General features: G+C 47.9%; 1 protein-coding gene across 2 annotated transcripts in view; it reads right to left on the minus strand.

The window, feature by feature from the left end:
- The window catches only part of SALL4 (spalt like transcription factor 4), an 18,412-nt gene extending 2,095 nt beyond the window's left edge, over positions 1–16,317 (minus strand). The window contains exons 1-3 of one of the 2 annotated variants that reach the window (XM_003787705.2): positions 16,076–16,317; positions 3,098–5,431; positions 2,016–2,296 (exon numbers count right to left, since the gene is read on the minus strand). In XM_003787705.2, the coding sequence (XP_003787753.1) occupies positions 2,016–2,296; positions 3,098–5,431; positions 16,076–16,205 (2,745 nt within the window). In that variant the 5' untranslated portion in view covers positions 16,206–16,317. The remainder of the gene's footprint in view (positions 1–2,015; positions 2,297–3,097; positions 5,432–16,075) is intronic. The other variant, XM_023512004.1, reaches the window with a different exon arrangement.
- Positions 16,318–16,618: the final 301 nt, after the last annotated feature.

Below are 16,618 nucleotides of genomic sequence, written 5' to 3' on the forward strand. Positions count from 1 at the left end.
AAAAAAAAAAACTAGACTTCATATATCACCTGGCCAGTAAGCCTGTCTAAAGCCACCCAAGTGGAGCTTATATTCTGTCTCTGCACTTATGTGAACACCTACTATGTGCTGGGATTGTTCCGACCAAGTACTACGGTTAAAACTTTTGAATATAGAGGGTGTCAAAAAAAGTATACACATTTTAAGAAAGGGAAAAACCTGTATTAAAATTATAATAATGCTCAGTATATACCACTAAGATGAAAACAAGTCATATTGAGTACCTCTTGTAATTGTGTAAGTCAAATGTGACTTGAATATTACAAATTTAATATAGCTTTTTTTATTAAATCATAGCTGTGTACATTAATACTATCATGGGGTATAGTGTACTGTTTCTATATACAATTTGAAATACTTTCATCCAACTGGTTAACATAGCCTTCAAGTCTTTTTCTTAGATATTGTGTTAAGACATTTATATTCTACATTTAGAGAGATTCACACGTACCCTTATAGGATGAACCAAAGGCATGAGCCCACCAATCGCTCTCCCTCCACTCATCTTTCCCCTCCCCTCCCCTCCCTCACAAATTTAGTATTTTTTTCCTTTCTTAAAATATATATACTTGGGCTGAGCTGCGACGGCTCACGTCTTTAATCCTAGCACTCTGGGAGGCTTAGGTGGGTAGATTGCATGAGCTCAGGAGTTTGAGATCAGCCCCAGCAAGAGCAATACCCATCACTACTTAAAAAGAAAACAATAAAAAAGAAAACAGAAAAGTTAACCAGGCATTTTGGCTGGTTCCTGTAGTTTTAATTACTCAGGAAGCTGCAACAGGAAGACTGCTTGAACCCAGATATCTGAGGTTACTGGGAGCTAGGCAGCACACAGTGAGACTCTCCAAAAAAGCCTCCCCCCCACCATCCTGTATTCTAATACACAGCATTTTCTATCCTTACATGGGAGATTCTGGCCTAATGAAATCTCAGGTGAAACCAATTTATCCTAACACTATTGACAATATACAGGTCACCTTCTGGGAAGACTTAGCTGCTCAGTTACCGAAAGCATGGCTGAGGCGGGCACACCTGTGGCTCATGCCTGTCATCCTAGCCCTCTGGGAGGCCAAGGCAGGCGAACTGCTTGAGCTCACAAGTTCCAGACCAGCCTGAGCAAGGGCGAGACAGCTGGGAGTTGTGGTAGGCACCTACAGTCCCAGCTACTTAGAAGGCTGAGGTGAGAGGATCACTTGAGCCCAAAAAGTCTGAGGTTGCTATGATGACGCCCCTGCACTCTACCAAGGGTGACAAAGTAAGACTCTGTCTCAAATAAATAAATAAATAAATAAAAGCACGGCCAATAACCTAGAGGCTTTATTTTTCTTTTTAACTTCAGCGGTATTGTATCATACACACAGTATTTATTTCAACTTAGCAGGTGAGATACACAAAAACCCACGTAGAGTGGCCATCAAGCCTAGATGATCACATACCACCTCGTCATATGACATGTTTCCAGGCTCTATTTCATACATCCTTGTAACTACTGCTCCAAGAAATCGCAGTCTCCTAACACTGGGAAGAAAACTACCCATCCTGGACTGAAAGACGGGAGCATGAAGTAAACCTTGCCCTGCTTGTAAAAATGCATCACTAAGACACACTAAATGTGCCACTATGATCAGAAAAAGCCATCACCCATTCCCATCACAATGCCTTCCCGGCCCTCTCACTGTAAGTATCATTTCAACCTGAAATGCTGTAATGTGAGAAAATATACTTCTGTAAAATCAAGTATTTCAAGAGCAAGCTGAAATGCGTCCATATATCTCATAAGGTCTTTTTTTTTCTTTGTGCAGTTTTTGGCCAGGGCTGGGTTTGAACCCTCCACCTCCGGCATATGGGGCTGGTGCCCTACTCCTTCGAGCCACAGGCACCGCCCTCATAAGGCTTAATGGAAGAACTCGCCCATCGCAGATGACAAGCCACTAATGCCCAGCCCCCACCCCTGCCAAAAGTCTAGAAGAACCCACCTTCAAGTTGCCCTTGGTGGTAAAAGCTCGCCCGCATATGTTGCACACAAAAGGCTTCTCTCCCGTGTGAGTCCGCTCGTGAATCTGGAGAGCGCTGGCAGATGAGAAGTTCTTCCCACACCGCGTGCAGCCGTGTTGCTTGGCCTGTCGGCGTGGCTGGGCCGCCAACAAAGGGGTCATCCCTGGGGACAAGGTTGAGGGTCCCACAAATGTGCCAGGAACTTCAACTTTGACATAGGTTGGCTGGGTTCGGATAAATGTTGAAGGGAGACTGCTCCGAGCTGGTAAGTGGAGGGGGGAGGGGACAAAAAGAAAAATCCAAACCTTTATCATCCCAGTCATTCATTCTTCAAGATAGAAAAGACGAGGGGGCCACTATTTTTGAGAGCCTGGAGACGGCTTACAGAAAACGCACAGCTCAAAAGCAGCTTCCTTTGAAGCTACCCAAAGAATAAAGACTCAAAACGCTTAGGAAAATGTACCATTTGGGGGCAGGGAGGTTGAATAAAGATGTGGGCAACACGTGAACACATGTGAAATTCAAGTTCAAATTTCTGCATAAAAAGCCATCTTTCAACTATGCCCAGACACCATCTCTCTCTGAGTCTATAATGCAGCTGCTTCTCTATTTATCATTCACGACATTAACAGGCACCTAGTCTTTCCTCCCCTCAAGAGTGATTCATTTGCGAACTTGATGTTAGAGATCGGGACCTCAGAATCAAGGAACTATGACTTATTTCAGCGCCCAAAGAGCAGGGCCAACTTCCCCATACATACTTCTATTGGAATTTACTTAAAATCACCCATGTGTCTCCATGGGGCTCAAAGACAAACAAAACCAACAGAAAAGCATGCTGTCCACACCCAGTTGCATTACCCAGTATGTATATAAAGCAGGGTCACTACTAGGACAGAGGTAGTTGTTACTTCCCTCTACCCAGTGGTACAGAAAAGCTAACTGCCCTATGGAAGGGGCTGCTTCAGATCATACTCTCCGTTTGTAAAGTTCAACCCAGGCTCCTTTTTTGACGACCTCGCGCCCACAATGGACATAAGTTAAATCCAAAGTTCTATATCACCTTCCATCTCAGGGCGGCTGTTCTCGGAGCTCTCAGCTTTGCCCCCGGCATCGGGAGATTTTGACTTGACGCTTTCTGCCTGGCTATCGGCTGGGGAGACCGCCTGGAAGCACGCGGTCTCCACGATGTCTGGACTTCGGCTCTGATACTCCTGGTCTCCCATCTGCGAGGACGAGTCGTTGGTCAAGCCGTCGCTCTCCACAGAACCATTTTCTCGGCTGCTCTGCCGCTGGAGGGCGAATGGGGAAGGACCCACTTTCCCCGGGGCATCGAGGGACGCCATCACAGCAAATCCCAGAGTGGGCGACGCAGAGTGGAGGCTGCCAAGGGGTGCAGGGACCTTCAAGGAGCTGCTGGGGGCCTCCTGGGAGCTGACCTCGTCCACATCGATGCTTTCGATCACATCATCATGGCAGATGGCACGCGTATTGCCGTTCTCGCTGAGCATCATGGGCTCGGGACCCGTGAAATCGCAGGGACTCTCTGGCAGAGGCGTGTTGGGGATCTGACCGCCCATGTGCATCCGGATGTGCTGCTGTAGCAGCACAGCGTTGGTGAACTTCTTCTGGCAGATGGGGCACGAGTGCTGCATCTTTATGGCCGTGTTGGTTCGGTGAACCCCGAGGTGTGTCTTCAAGTTGCCTTTGGTGGAGAAAGCTCGGCCACAGATCTTACACTGGAACGGTCTCTCCCCGGTGTGGGTGCGGTAATGCATTTTGAGGGAGCTTTGGCAGCTTAGGACCCGGTGGCAAATGAGACATTCGTTGGGGTCAGTGGTAGCCTTGTCGATGTTCTCCACCAGCTGCTGCAATTTCAGGGTCTCTGACCCTGGCTCAGGGGTCCCACTCCCTTGGAAGATACCAACCCTTGGGGAATTATGGTTTGGCCCCACCCCGGGGAGTGTGGGTCCACCCTCACTTTCTGGAGAAGGCCCGGGCTGCAGGTCGTGGGGCAAAGGGCTAGCCATAAGGTCCTTTGGGGTAGTAGTCCCTGAAGAGAGATTTTGAGGTAGCCCTACAGAGGAGGTGACAAGGACAGGTTTGCTGTCTAGACAGAGACTGGACTCGTCTATAGGGACAGGCACAGAGAGTGCATAGGGGGCACCATTTCCGGCCACCATTTTGTCCTGGAACTCAGCAAACAGCTGGGGGTTTGCCTTCACCTGGGGGTGTCGGTGAAAGTGCACCTTGAGGTTGCCCTTGGTGGTGAAGCGATGACCACAGACAGAGCACACGAAGGGTCTCTCTCCAGTGTGGGAGCGGAGGTGGATCTGCAAGGAGCTATCAGTCCCAAAAACCTTGCTACAGTACTTACACTTGTGCTTGGAGAGGATGGTCTCATCTCTGGGTTTGACATCCACCGCGGAGAGGTTCGGTGGCTTCCCTTTCCCTTTCTTGGATGGGTCTAGTGCCACAGTGGAGAAAGGACTCTGGAAGAGCACCGAGCCCGGGGCCTGAGGGAGCAAAGGACTCGGGAGGCGAGACATGACATTCGGGAGCACCCTCGTCCCATCTGGCTTCAGTGCAAAGGGCGTCAGCCCCGGGGACAGAGAGCTGGCAGTGGAAGGGATGTTGGCATGAGGTAGCTTGGCTTGTTTCAAGGCATCCAGAGACAGACCTTGGCTTCCAGCTTTCTGGCTGAGCAAAGCCACAGCTGCAGAAACCTGCTGGGACATGTGGCTGCCCAAGGTCTTCAGGGTGTCAGCCCCTGCCCCGCCCGAGTGGAGGGCGTGGGTGGCCCACATGTTCACCTGAACCCGGATCTGCTCGGTGAGCTGGATCTGTTGTAGCTGCTGCTGCTGCAGACAAAGGATCTGCTCGAGGACCCACGGGATGCTGTTGGCACCGGGCACAGGGGCTGGCAGCGCCTCCGCACTCCGCTGATTCACAGCCACCTTGGTGCCCCGGAGGGCCTGCAGGGTCACGTTAGTGTTCGCCACTTTGCCTTTGGGTAAATAGCTTATGTCCTGGGGCGTGGGCGGCAGAGCCGTCTCTGTCTTTAAGTACACCACCGATTCAGCACCTGGCTTCTCCTTCATGTCCCCTGAGCTGCCACCATGCTCCCTGTGACCATCCTTACTGCTTGGACTGGGTGGCTGGTGACTCAGCACAGCTCCAGAGAAGTCTTCAGAAGGCACTGGCCCCTCGCTGTCATTCATGATGAGGACAGGTGGATTTTTAGTGCAATTTTTCTTATGTTCCAGGAACTCAGAAATGCTAAAGAATTCCGCACAGCATTTCTCGCAGACGTGCGTCTCCTCCCGGCGAAGGCGCTTTGCCGCAACTTCCTCACCACTGGCCTCCTCATCGTTCCCTGGGTGGTTCATTGGAGTACCTGTGACAAGAGAGAAAGAGCTAAGAACTCTGCTCCCCAAAAGTCTGGGGAGGGGTGTAGTTTGGGGAAAGAATCACAACTCACAATATAACAGAGGTCTTTGTTATCTGTGCCCAAGATTGTGTAAAGTCATCGAGTCAGAATGAACTAGCCACTTGTGCTGTGGTTGGAATTGTGTCCCCAGCACCCCCTTCTCCAAAAGATGTGGCCAAACCTTAACCCCAACTCCACACCCTTGCTTTCGATCTTATATGGGTAAGATCTCTGGGACATAATTAAGTTGGGCCCTAATGCCTGGCAATCTTATTAATAGAAAGGAAACAGAGAGTTGGCTTGCACCTGTAATCCCTGCACTCTGGGAGGCAGAGGCAGGCAGATTGCCTGAGCTCAGGAGTTCAAGACCAGCCTGAGCAAGAGTGAGACTCCCCTGTCCAAACAAAATCAAACAAAAACTAGCTGCGCATTGCAGCGGGCACCTGTAGTGCCAACTACCTGAGTGGTGAAGGCAAGAGAATTGCTTGAGCCCAAGAGTTTGAGGTTGCTGCAGGCTGTGGTGCCATGGCACTCTACTCAGGGTGACAGAGTTAAGACTATTTCAGCAAAAAGCGGGGGGGGGGGGAGTGGGGAGAAAGAGAGGAAGGAAATAGGAGCTTTGAGACAAAGACACAGAATAGAGGCCATGTGAAGATGGAGGCGAAGACGGAGGTATGTGGCCCTAAGCCTGGGATTGCTGGAAGCCAACTGAGGATAACAGAAGAGATTCTCTTTTAGATCATCTGGAAGGAACCAACTGTGTTAATGCCTAAACTCTAAAGCCATCCAGTTTGTGGCAGTTGGTCACAGTAGCCCTAAGAAGTGCACAGAATTTGTTAAATTAATTCCTGTTCGAATCCTTTGTGTCCCCTGCAGAGCCAGCTTGTAAAGACACACAGATTTCACGTAGTCAACGAAAAGAACATAGGAAACCTCCTGTAATAGTTGTTGGTCTCCCCCACCGGCCCACCGAAAGTAAAACTGCCGTAAATCATTCATTCAACCATCATAATGAGCACCTAGTTATCAGGGACCATAAATGTTAAAGGTGCCAACAATCACAATGGCAGTGCTAAATTCACTTGAAATGCGGAGGACACACCGCATCAATTCAGACAGCAAGGCCAAGAGAGATGGGAAAACCCTGAAAAAGACTGCAGTGAAGTAAGATATGGCAATAGAGGGCGGCACGTATGGCTCAGTGGGTAGGATGCCAGCCCCATATACCCAGTGGTGGGTTCGAACCTGAGCCCGGCCAAACTGCAACAAAAAAATAGCCAGGCATTGTGGCAGGGACCTATAGTCCCAGCTACTCAGGAGGCTGAGGAAAGAGAATCACCTGAGCCCAAGAGCTGGAGGTTGCTGTGCACTATGACACAATGGCACTCTACCGAGGGCAAAAGAGTAAGACTGTCTCTTTAAAAAAAAAATTTATGGCAATAACAAGGCCTGATTTATCGTCCATATTATGAAAAATCCCATTGAAATCCCATTTAACAGGACATTAAAGGGAAAAATTATATATTTATTTTTATTTATTTATTTTTTGGCCAGGGCTGGGTTTGAACCCACCACCTCTGGGCCAGAGCCCTACCCCTTTGAGCCACAGATGCCACCCAAAGGGAAAAAGATTTCAACCATTCTATAAAGAGATAGGACTGATGGATTCCCAAATCCCCAAACTGCAATGTGTGATAATGTTATAATTTTATTTCTCTGTAATTTAAATACATAAAATCAAACAGTCCTATTCCTAAAAATGATCAATCCATGGATTTCTTTTGTAACTGGGGCCTCTTTAGTGCTTGTCTGTACACATAACTCCTTCTTGGGCCTGAACTTTGGACAGATGCCGAGATCCTTTGCATAAGTCTGGAGAAGTCTCTGGAAGTCACCTCACTGTCCTCACCTCCCCACTGTGCTAAGAGGCCCACTGGAGCTTGGGGCTTCAGGATTAAGTCCTGGGCGTACCTCAGAGCCTATGAATCTAAACCATAAAGATGTTTGTACAACTGAACAGCAATTTAGGTACGAAGTAGGTTATCTTGGGCAGAAATACATGTTTATAGAAGCAAAGAAGTAAAATTTGGTCCAGCCATAGCACATGGAGGCAGAATTTCTATAAGCTATAGAAAGTTAGATAAGAGAACCAGGCTGCTGAACAACACGTAAATAAAACATGACCCTTTCACTTGAAAGGGAACCTACATTTGAAAAGTACAATGTGGGCTTGGTGCCTGTAGCTCAGTGTGGCTAGGGCGCCAGCCACATACACCAGAGCTAGCGGGCTCGAATCCAGCCTGGGCATGCCAAACTACAATGACGGCTGCAACAAAAAAGAAAAAAAAAAGCCAGGCATTGTGGTAGGCGCCTGTAGTCCCAGCTACTTGGGAGCTGAGACAAGAGAATTGCTTAAGCCCAAGAGTTTGAGGTTGCTGTGAGCTGTGATGCCACGGTGCTACCCAGGGTGACAGCTTGAGACTATCTCAAGAAAACGAAAAAGAAAAAAGAAAAAAAAGAAAAGTACATGGGAGAAAAGGCCTACCACTGTGAAATAAAATACATTATTACCTTTTAAGTTAGCAAACTAACATATTTCACTTTCAACTTCTGGGGTGATTATACATCTTAAACCAGCAGTTCTCAACCTGTGGGTTGTGACCCACAGGAACTGTATTAAAGGGCTGCGGCATTAGGAAGGTTGAGAACCACTGTCTTAAACCCAGGGCTTTTTTGGACTGTTTAGAAGAGCCACCAACAGTTTGGAAGAGGGGGACTGATTGATCTTAATATATGGTCTTCAGCCAGGCGCAGCTCACGCCTGTAATCCCAGCACTCTGGAAGGCTGAGGCAGGTGGACTGCTTGAGTGTAAGACCAGCCTGAGCTAGAGCGAGACGCCCCTTTCTTAGAAAAGAAATAGCCGGGTGTTGTGGTGGGTGCCTGTAGTCTCAGCTACTTAGGAGGCTGAGGCAAGAAGACTGCTTGAGCCCAAGAGTTTGAGGTTGCTATGAGATATGACGTCAAACCACTCTATGGAGGGTGACAAATTGAGACTCCCTCAAAAAAAATTAAAAAATTTAAAATATTAAAAAAAAAATACGGTCTCACTGTTGATGCATTTCAGACTAGGTAATAACATGAAGTTTTTCGTGTGTTGAGGGTGAACCAGGGGAAGAGATAACAATCATAACTGGGGCTGATCTGCCTGAGGACAGAGAACTGGCCAGGACCAATCTGGCTAGCGCCTGTCAGTAACTGGGTAGATAAAGTAAGAATGTCTACTAAACGCGCATAATCATGCACGATCAGATGGCAACCTCATAAGGTAAGATGCCTGGATTAGGTAAAGTTATTAATTCAACCGGGACTGCCGAGAACAATGAGTTTCCACAGTCATTTAATGCCTAACTCATTCAACAGTCCTGCTCACCTCCTACTGTGTGCAAGGGACGGTGTAGGGACCCAGTGGTGAAAAGATGACCCCAATAAACCTCCTGTAACCCAGACTATGTGCCCTCAGATGCCCCCCACTATTATCATTCAAGCGCATTCAACTGCAACCCCATCTAAAGACTGGAAAAACTGAGGCTCTGAGAAGTGACCTGCCCGGTGCCAGGTGTGATTCTAAACAATCTATGTTATTAACAACTCTAGCAGACAGGGACTATTTTCTCATTTGACAGAGGGAGAAACTGAGGCACAGGAGATGTTAACTTCCCCAAGGTAGCACATGCTGTGAACTGCACAGCCAATATGGAAACCCAGCCACGCAGAGCCCAGACCCTCTCTCTGAACTCTTCACTGTACACTTCCCATCATGTTTCTTCTGTTTAAATTGCAACTATCTTTCCTCTCACAGAAACCCTAAGTGGGACAGGAAAGCCAGGCAGGCTGGGTAGGTTAGGAAGGCATGGCAGGACATTTATTACTGGCCTGTATCCGGAGCTTCCCGAAGTATTCAGATACAATACATGTCTGCTATTTCCAGATTAGAGTTCCAGAACAAGGTATGGTATGAAACCTCCTTTCTTAAGGCCCCAATACTGCCCCGACTCAGCCCTATTTCAAAAGTTAAAAATAGTTGTCAATGCCTAGAACTCTGAGAACTATGTATCTGGGAGTTGGGGGTTCCCAGATAAATCTTATCTACCTAATCTATTTCCTAAGATTTGAAATGCAGTGCTTGAGGGGAGTGTTACCCAACACGATCTTTCTGGAACGGCAATCTTGGCCACGATGTGTCCAGAACTTTAAAAAAGGAGACCTTTAAAAAATTTCTCTTTGGGGGAAATACACCCTGTTGGTGGGTGCAGATACATGGATATAGCTTTTTCAGGGAGTGATCTACTGGTATCTTCATTTTAGTGTAATTCTGCTTTGACTCAGCAATTCCTGGGTAACTGTCTCACAGCATTGCTTATGCAGGGCTGTCCATAAAATTCATGTGCAATGAATTCATGTACTGTGCTGAACTCTTTTAAATTACACAAAAACTCCAGGTCCGCTCTGTCTGAACAAACAGCAACACCAAAAACAGATCCACCCCGATCCCCTGGCAAATTTGGGGTGAAATAAATTCGGAATAGAAAAGAGGAACACTTTGTCGCCTACGAAAATAAAGCAGACCTACGTGATGTGTGGGTCTATAGGACGAGGGTCCAAGATTTCATTTCACGAGGAGAAAATAAAGGCAAAACAGGATGTGTAATATATAATGTGCCACCATTTGTGTTTGCACATAAAAATATAAATATGTACGTGGAAAACTTGAAATGACAGAAGAGACACTGTTGCAAGTCTTTACCTCCTGGAGCCTGGGTTAGAAGCCTGAAGAGAGAAACTCCATCAACTGTTTATGTTTTTGTACGATGGTTTCTTTTCAATAAAACCCAAAAGCTCTCCAGAAAGCACAGCCATCCATCTCCTCTGTCAAGCCAGACCTCTTTAATTTGCCCTTTGTGTCCACTATTCTACTTATGGAAATCTTTAATAAAGCCGATGCAAAAATGTTGACCAATCACTCCAATTCACATGTCAGGGGCCAAAGCTAACCACTACCACCACCTTCCCAAAGCAGGACAAACACACTTCGGACTCGTATACCTTAAGTCATGGATCTTCCTAAGTATTGAAACAGGAATATTCGCGCCCATTTTGCAGATGTGAAAAACCGAGGCTCAGAAAGAATGGCTCAAGATGAGATAGTGCTAGCCAGAATGCAGAAGTGCAGGCATCGGATTGTTAAATGAAAAAGAAATTAAAATATTCGGTCCAATTCACCATTGTTTCTTCAGCAGCAGAGTTTACCACCGCCCATCACCACTTCATGTCTCTAGGGATGCTTTTAAATTTTCTCCTAATCACCCCTCCCATGAAATGTTAATACTACAAATATATTGTATACATTTATGTACTCTGAACCTTTGGATGGCCACCATCCATTGTAATATCAATAACTGTTTTGTTCTTCCTAAAACAATTTTTATCCTCTTTGGGACAGTATCCCCTAACTGAAATTGCATGTTCTAAAACAGGCATTTTAAAACTAGGGCCTATAAAACTAGGTAAGAAAAAAAATATATGTCTTCACTCAGATGAAGTAAAGTTTAACATGTCTTTCCAGTGATATTAGCAGAAACTGTGACTTCTCTTATCAGTGGAAACCACAGACACTTCATATGCTGTTGTGGTTGCTGCATGACTTAGAAATTCTGGTGGTTACCAGTAGATTATTAGATCTACTTACTGTATTATTTATAAAGAAGCACATATTCCTAAATCATAGATGTATTAATTTTTTTTTAATTAAGTCGTTTGTACATAGATCCTGAATACATTTATGCCACTATGGGATTCAATGTGTTGATTATTTGTACAGACTGGAGTGCTTACATGCTACTAATCAACACAGCCTTCGCCTCATTTACCCAATTACAGGATATGTTTTAATTTTTGATAAAATAATTGCATGGACATCGTTGTATATATTTAAACCTATCATATTGAGAAGGGATCTACGGTACAAAAAAGGTTAAGCTCCCCTTCTCTAAAAGGAGCCAGCAGTTTCCAAGAGTGATTTACAGCCTGAATACCAGCTTGCCTTCACTGTATACACAAGCTCACCTCTTCTGTAGGCTGGAAGCAATACCAGCAACATCCCACTTGAGTCTTAAAACAGCAGCAGCTCTGTTTGCTTGTGCAGTAAAAAGTACTTCTACATCCAGACCACCATTGGCAAATACTGAAACCGTATTTGCCCAGGAGTAAGAGGATTCTGTTATGAACAACTGCAGGGTATGCACTTAAGTTAACCCAAAAGGAAAAAAGCAAAGTTCAGAGGGATTACACGGCAAATCGTTCTCCCATCCCTCTTCCCCACCCCCACCCCGAATTTTAGGAATGTTATCTCTCAGCATCTAGTTATCCAATAAGTTGGAAGAATGCAGTAAACCCAGCAGGGGTCTTAGATTCAATCACTGCCAAATGGATAGAAAATATTCTTACAATCGTATAGGAAGAAAGTTCGTCTACTAGAGGCTGATTAAATTGTGGGGCCACTAAAATGCTTTAAAAAACAAAACCTGTGTATCTTGATAAAAGTATTTGGACTCCAGCTTATCTGTTTTCATCCCAACATTAAAAGAACTACAATGACTTGATTATCTGAAGCACATAATATCTTCTACCCTCCTCACCCCTAGGATAACTGCTTACCAAAAAACAAAAGGAAATTATGTCCTTACGCGTGGAACCAGTTGAAAGAAAGTACCCTTTTATCAGTTTAATTTTAGCACTTCAGGAGAAAGCCTTTAACTTAATCCGTAGATGGCAAATTAGACCTGAAATTGTTTCAACTTAATTCAAACAGCCTTGAATCAAAAATCCTGAGACTACGTTGAAAAAGAAAAAATAGAGCAAAAGTCTCAAAGAAGGCTTTATAGGGGCTAAGTGTTTCTGCTCTCAAGGCTGTAGAGAGCGACAAGCCCCATTCTGCTCCAGCTGGAGTCCAAGCAAGTCAGTAAACGCCACGAGGAGAGGGGCTTTTTGCTACCTCCTTCCTCCTATAGAGCCCCCTCGAACAAACCCTTCCACAGACAAAAAATGGACTGGGGTGATGGGCTATGCAGGTTTTGTCTGCATTGATTTATTTAAAATAGTCAAAACTACAATAGGTTAAGTGTGATTAAGAAAGGGAACTTCTTGAACTCTTTTCATCTTCTTTTCTTTCCAGGGCAGTAAGGCCCAGAAAAACCAACCAAATACAAGCATTGTTTTACTTCTAACTTACTTCCCTAGGACCACTTAATCTAAAGCTTGCAAAGACCCATCTCAATATTTTAGAAGATGAAAGAAAGATCACCAAACCCAACCAGCTGAACACTAAACACGGCTCCCTCATTAAGGAAACAGAAAAGAAAACGCTATCATATCATCAACTGCCCTAAGTACTATTTAAAAACATCTCCTTAGATTCAGATTAAGGCTAAAATCAAGCAGGACAAGGCACCATGGGCAAAGCTACTTCAGCCAGGTGCCTCAATTTACTCTCAAATGAGTAACGCTATATGCCCAGCACACAGCAAGCTTTCCATATTTAAAATAATCTAAAACAGAGTTTTATCACCACTGTATGAAGAACCCAAAAGCTCAGGCCAAGTCAAGAGGGCCTCAAGGTCACACAGCTGAAAGTCATACACCCAGATTGGAATCCAGCTCTCCAAAACCTTACCAAAAAACCTAACTTCCCAGGTACCAATCATACTTTTAACATTTTACTTTTAAAATACTAATTCTATATGCTGCCTCCTAATGTTCAGGTGGTTCCCCAACCCCCAAGCCATGAGGACGCTTGCCGAGGCCGCTTGAATGACAAAGTATCATTTCCTTGTGCACTGGAGTGTGCTGTGCTCCACACTGTTAGGGTGTGGGACTGCATTTTACAACGCAATTTATTTTTAATGAACAAAAGGGGCTCTGGGCAAACTGCAGCCCCTCTCCCTACGGGGAACCCAGATGAGGTCTAATGCAGAAAGTTGGCTTGAAACATTACTGCCAAAAGTCCTTCCAGCCAACGTAAGACTTTTTAGTCGGGAAACGAGCTCATAAGTTATCTGAAATTTGGGAATCTCAATCATTGATGTTTGTAATCCAGTTTGGCACAACGGGCATTTGAAACTTTGGAGAAAACGCGAATTTTCCTATATGTAGTGTTAGCCTCCCCAACCACCTGCAGATTTTTTGATCAGCTAATTGATGGCCAGATACCATTTTTCCTCCGTCAAAACCTGCATTCTCACATAGATTTGCAAAATAAGACCAGCCCCATCTTAATTTTCAAAAATATACCTATCATATCTGTTCAAGCTGATAAAACGCAAACAGGTAAAATACAGCTATTAAAAACGGTACTGCTTGGGAAAAGAAACTTCCGTCCCAAGGCGGCAACTGGAGGCTCTGCGAGCACATACGAGGATCGAGGAATTCTTTCTAAGAATTCCACAGACTTAGCAAAGAATAGCGGGCACGGACCGCGACGGGAGCCCATCCTTACATTCACCCATCAACCCATCCCACCCACCAGGTGAGAGCCAGTACCTGCGAAGGGACCCGCCTCCCGGCAAAGGGTTCGGCTTCAGGATGAGCCTCCAGGGGGCGCCCGCGCGCAACCCGGCCGGACCGCCGGCTCTAACCCGAGTGATCAATAGCTAACTCCCCTCCCAAATCGCGGTGGGAGCGCACAGCCAGGCCAGCGATCCTAGCCCCGCTCAGGTTAACCCCGATCTCTAACTGGCGTTAATTTCAGAAGCCCTCCCGTAACAAGCACCTCCCGCAGCAAAGGTGCCAAACCACCGAAAGCCCCGCTCCCGAGCGCCCACCCAAAAGGAAGGGGGAAGGGGAGGTCAGAGCACGACCGGGGAGGGGTCAGAGCCAGGAGCTCGCCCCTCCTCTCCGGAGGAAGCGGGCGGGCCCAGGGTTAACCCTTTTGTTCCAGGTGGGCCAGGCGACCTAGCCTCCCTCCACGCTCCCCTCACCACCAACCCCCCACACCAAGGCACAAAGAGAGTCCATCCAGGCTGCTAAGACCTCGGGTGTGCGCTGCCCTGACCGTCGGCCGCTCCCAACTCGCACGGCCGCCTCCTTGGTCAAGCCGATCCTTTGAAAATTCGCCCTGGAAAAATGTTATTTTAGAGGAAATGGGAGATTTCATTGAGCTATTATAAATTTCACTGAGCTATTTATAAATTTGGAGAAGGTATTACGCGTACATTCCCTCCTCGAGAAAAAGGAGAAGGAACGGTAGCCAAACAGTAGCTTCTCAGGAAAACTCAGGGTGTCAGAGCTGGGCTCGAAGCTTGCGGAGTTGCCGCGCACACCTCTCTGCCGCAGGGAGACTGGAAAGCAGGCGCAGAGGAGGTTTAAATGCCCCTCCCCCCACGTCTACGCGAAAAACTTATCAGGCGACAATTTGGCGGGCCGAGATGAGAAGGAGAGAGAAATCGCCTCGTTCCCAAAACCTCTACGAATAAGTGCGGGGGTGGGGTGGGGGACGGGGACGGAGTGTGCCCCGCCGCTCCGGGCCCGGCTGGGGTCTCGAACTCCTTTCGACCCGGGAGCCGCTCGCCGCGGAAGCATGGGCCGGGTTAGCCGCGGGAGCTCGCCCTGGCCGCGACCGCCCAGCCCCAGCCGGACCTCTCCCCTTTCACCCCAGGGGCGCGAATTTGGAGATCTGGGAGCCCCAGAAAAGCCACGCAGAATGCTAGGCCAGTGCTCCCCAGCGGGGATGCCGCGCGCGCGCTACCCTGGCCCCCCAGGGGCTCGCACCCCTCGGGCTGCCCGCGGTTATTTTTAGGAAGTCGGAAATCAAAGATGGCTGGAGGTCAGGCCCCGAAAGGTTAGGGCGAAGATCGGCGGGCGGCGCAGCCCGGAGTGAAAAGGCGAAAACCAAAAAAAAAAAGAAACGTTTCAAAAAGGGAAATATTGTGCCCTCCTCCCCCACCTCTGTGGACCTTCCAACCCGCTCCGCAGCGCGGGTGGCCCGCACCCCGGCTCCTGAGGGTGGGGAGAGGTCGCGCCCCCTCCCCCCACTCGGCCCCGCAGGGGCGCGTGCAACAGATCGCCCTCCTCCCGGGTCTTCAAGGGGGTGCGCCCCTCCTCCAGCCTACTAGAAAAGCCCCCAGGGGGTGGTGGAGAGGGTGGGGATCCCTGGGGTTCTTTCTTTTAAAAGCGGCGCAAGGGAGGGGGAACTTAAGTCACAAGGGGGGGACCAGTGAGGGGAGTGGAACCAATTAAGAGAGGGACTGAGGACTAGGAGAGGGAACCCTTTCAGGAGTAAGGAGGATAGAGGCGAGGGTGGGGGTCAATTTTACAATAAGGTGGGAGAGAGCTGGGGGGTTAACTTACACTAGAAAGAAAAGAAAAAGTGTATAATTTACGAGGGGGTGAGAGTGCAGAGAGCGAGGTTGCTGCTTCTCCTTACTGGAACTGGACCCCAAATCTCCGCTCCACAGTTTGCGCTGGACGCCGCCAGCTCCCCGGAGCTCGCGCCCTCGAGGATCCCGCGTCCGTCCGGGAAACTCCCCTCCCCGGGCGGGCGCCCCTGCCCGACTCACCCGACTCCCCCGCCGCCGGCGCCGCTGGGGCCGCATCTGCAAACTCCAGGGTCGGCTGCTGCGGCTGTGGCTCACCCTGGTCCTCCTCCGAGTTGATGTGCTGGGGTTTCGCCTGCTTGCGCCTCGACATGGTGCGAGCATCGGGGCGCCGGGAGAGCCGCGGTTATTTGCCCTCTCCGCCACAAATTCCTGGAGTTGAGAAATTTACCCCCCTTCGGCCGGAACGCGCATGTCCCAGTAATTATTATTATCAATAATGCATTGCGATTTATCATGAGCCCTGACAGCTGATTGGCCTGGGTCCAAGACCTCAGAGATCATTTAAATAAGCCCTCATTGATCAGGGAGGGGCGAGGCATTCTGGGCTTTGTAGTCCGGCCCTACATGCGACAAAGGCGTGTTGGTCAGGGGAGCGCAGCTAATTAGCATCCGGGCTCAGATTGGCCGAGGCGTGGACGAAATCCGAGGGGGACCCATCCTCGCTCCAACTATCTGAGTCCTTGGAGAGGAAAAGAAAAAAAGGGGGGAAATATTTCTAATTAA

The sequence above is a fragment of the Otolemur garnettii genome, unplaced genomic scaffold, assembly GCF_000181295.1.
Source record: "Otolemur garnettii isolate 467f Iridium unplaced genomic scaffold, OtoGar3 scaffold00023, whole genome shotgun sequence".
Classification (NCBI taxonomy): domain Eukaryota; kingdom Metazoa; phylum Chordata; class Mammalia; order Primates; family Galagidae; genus Otolemur; species Otolemur garnettii.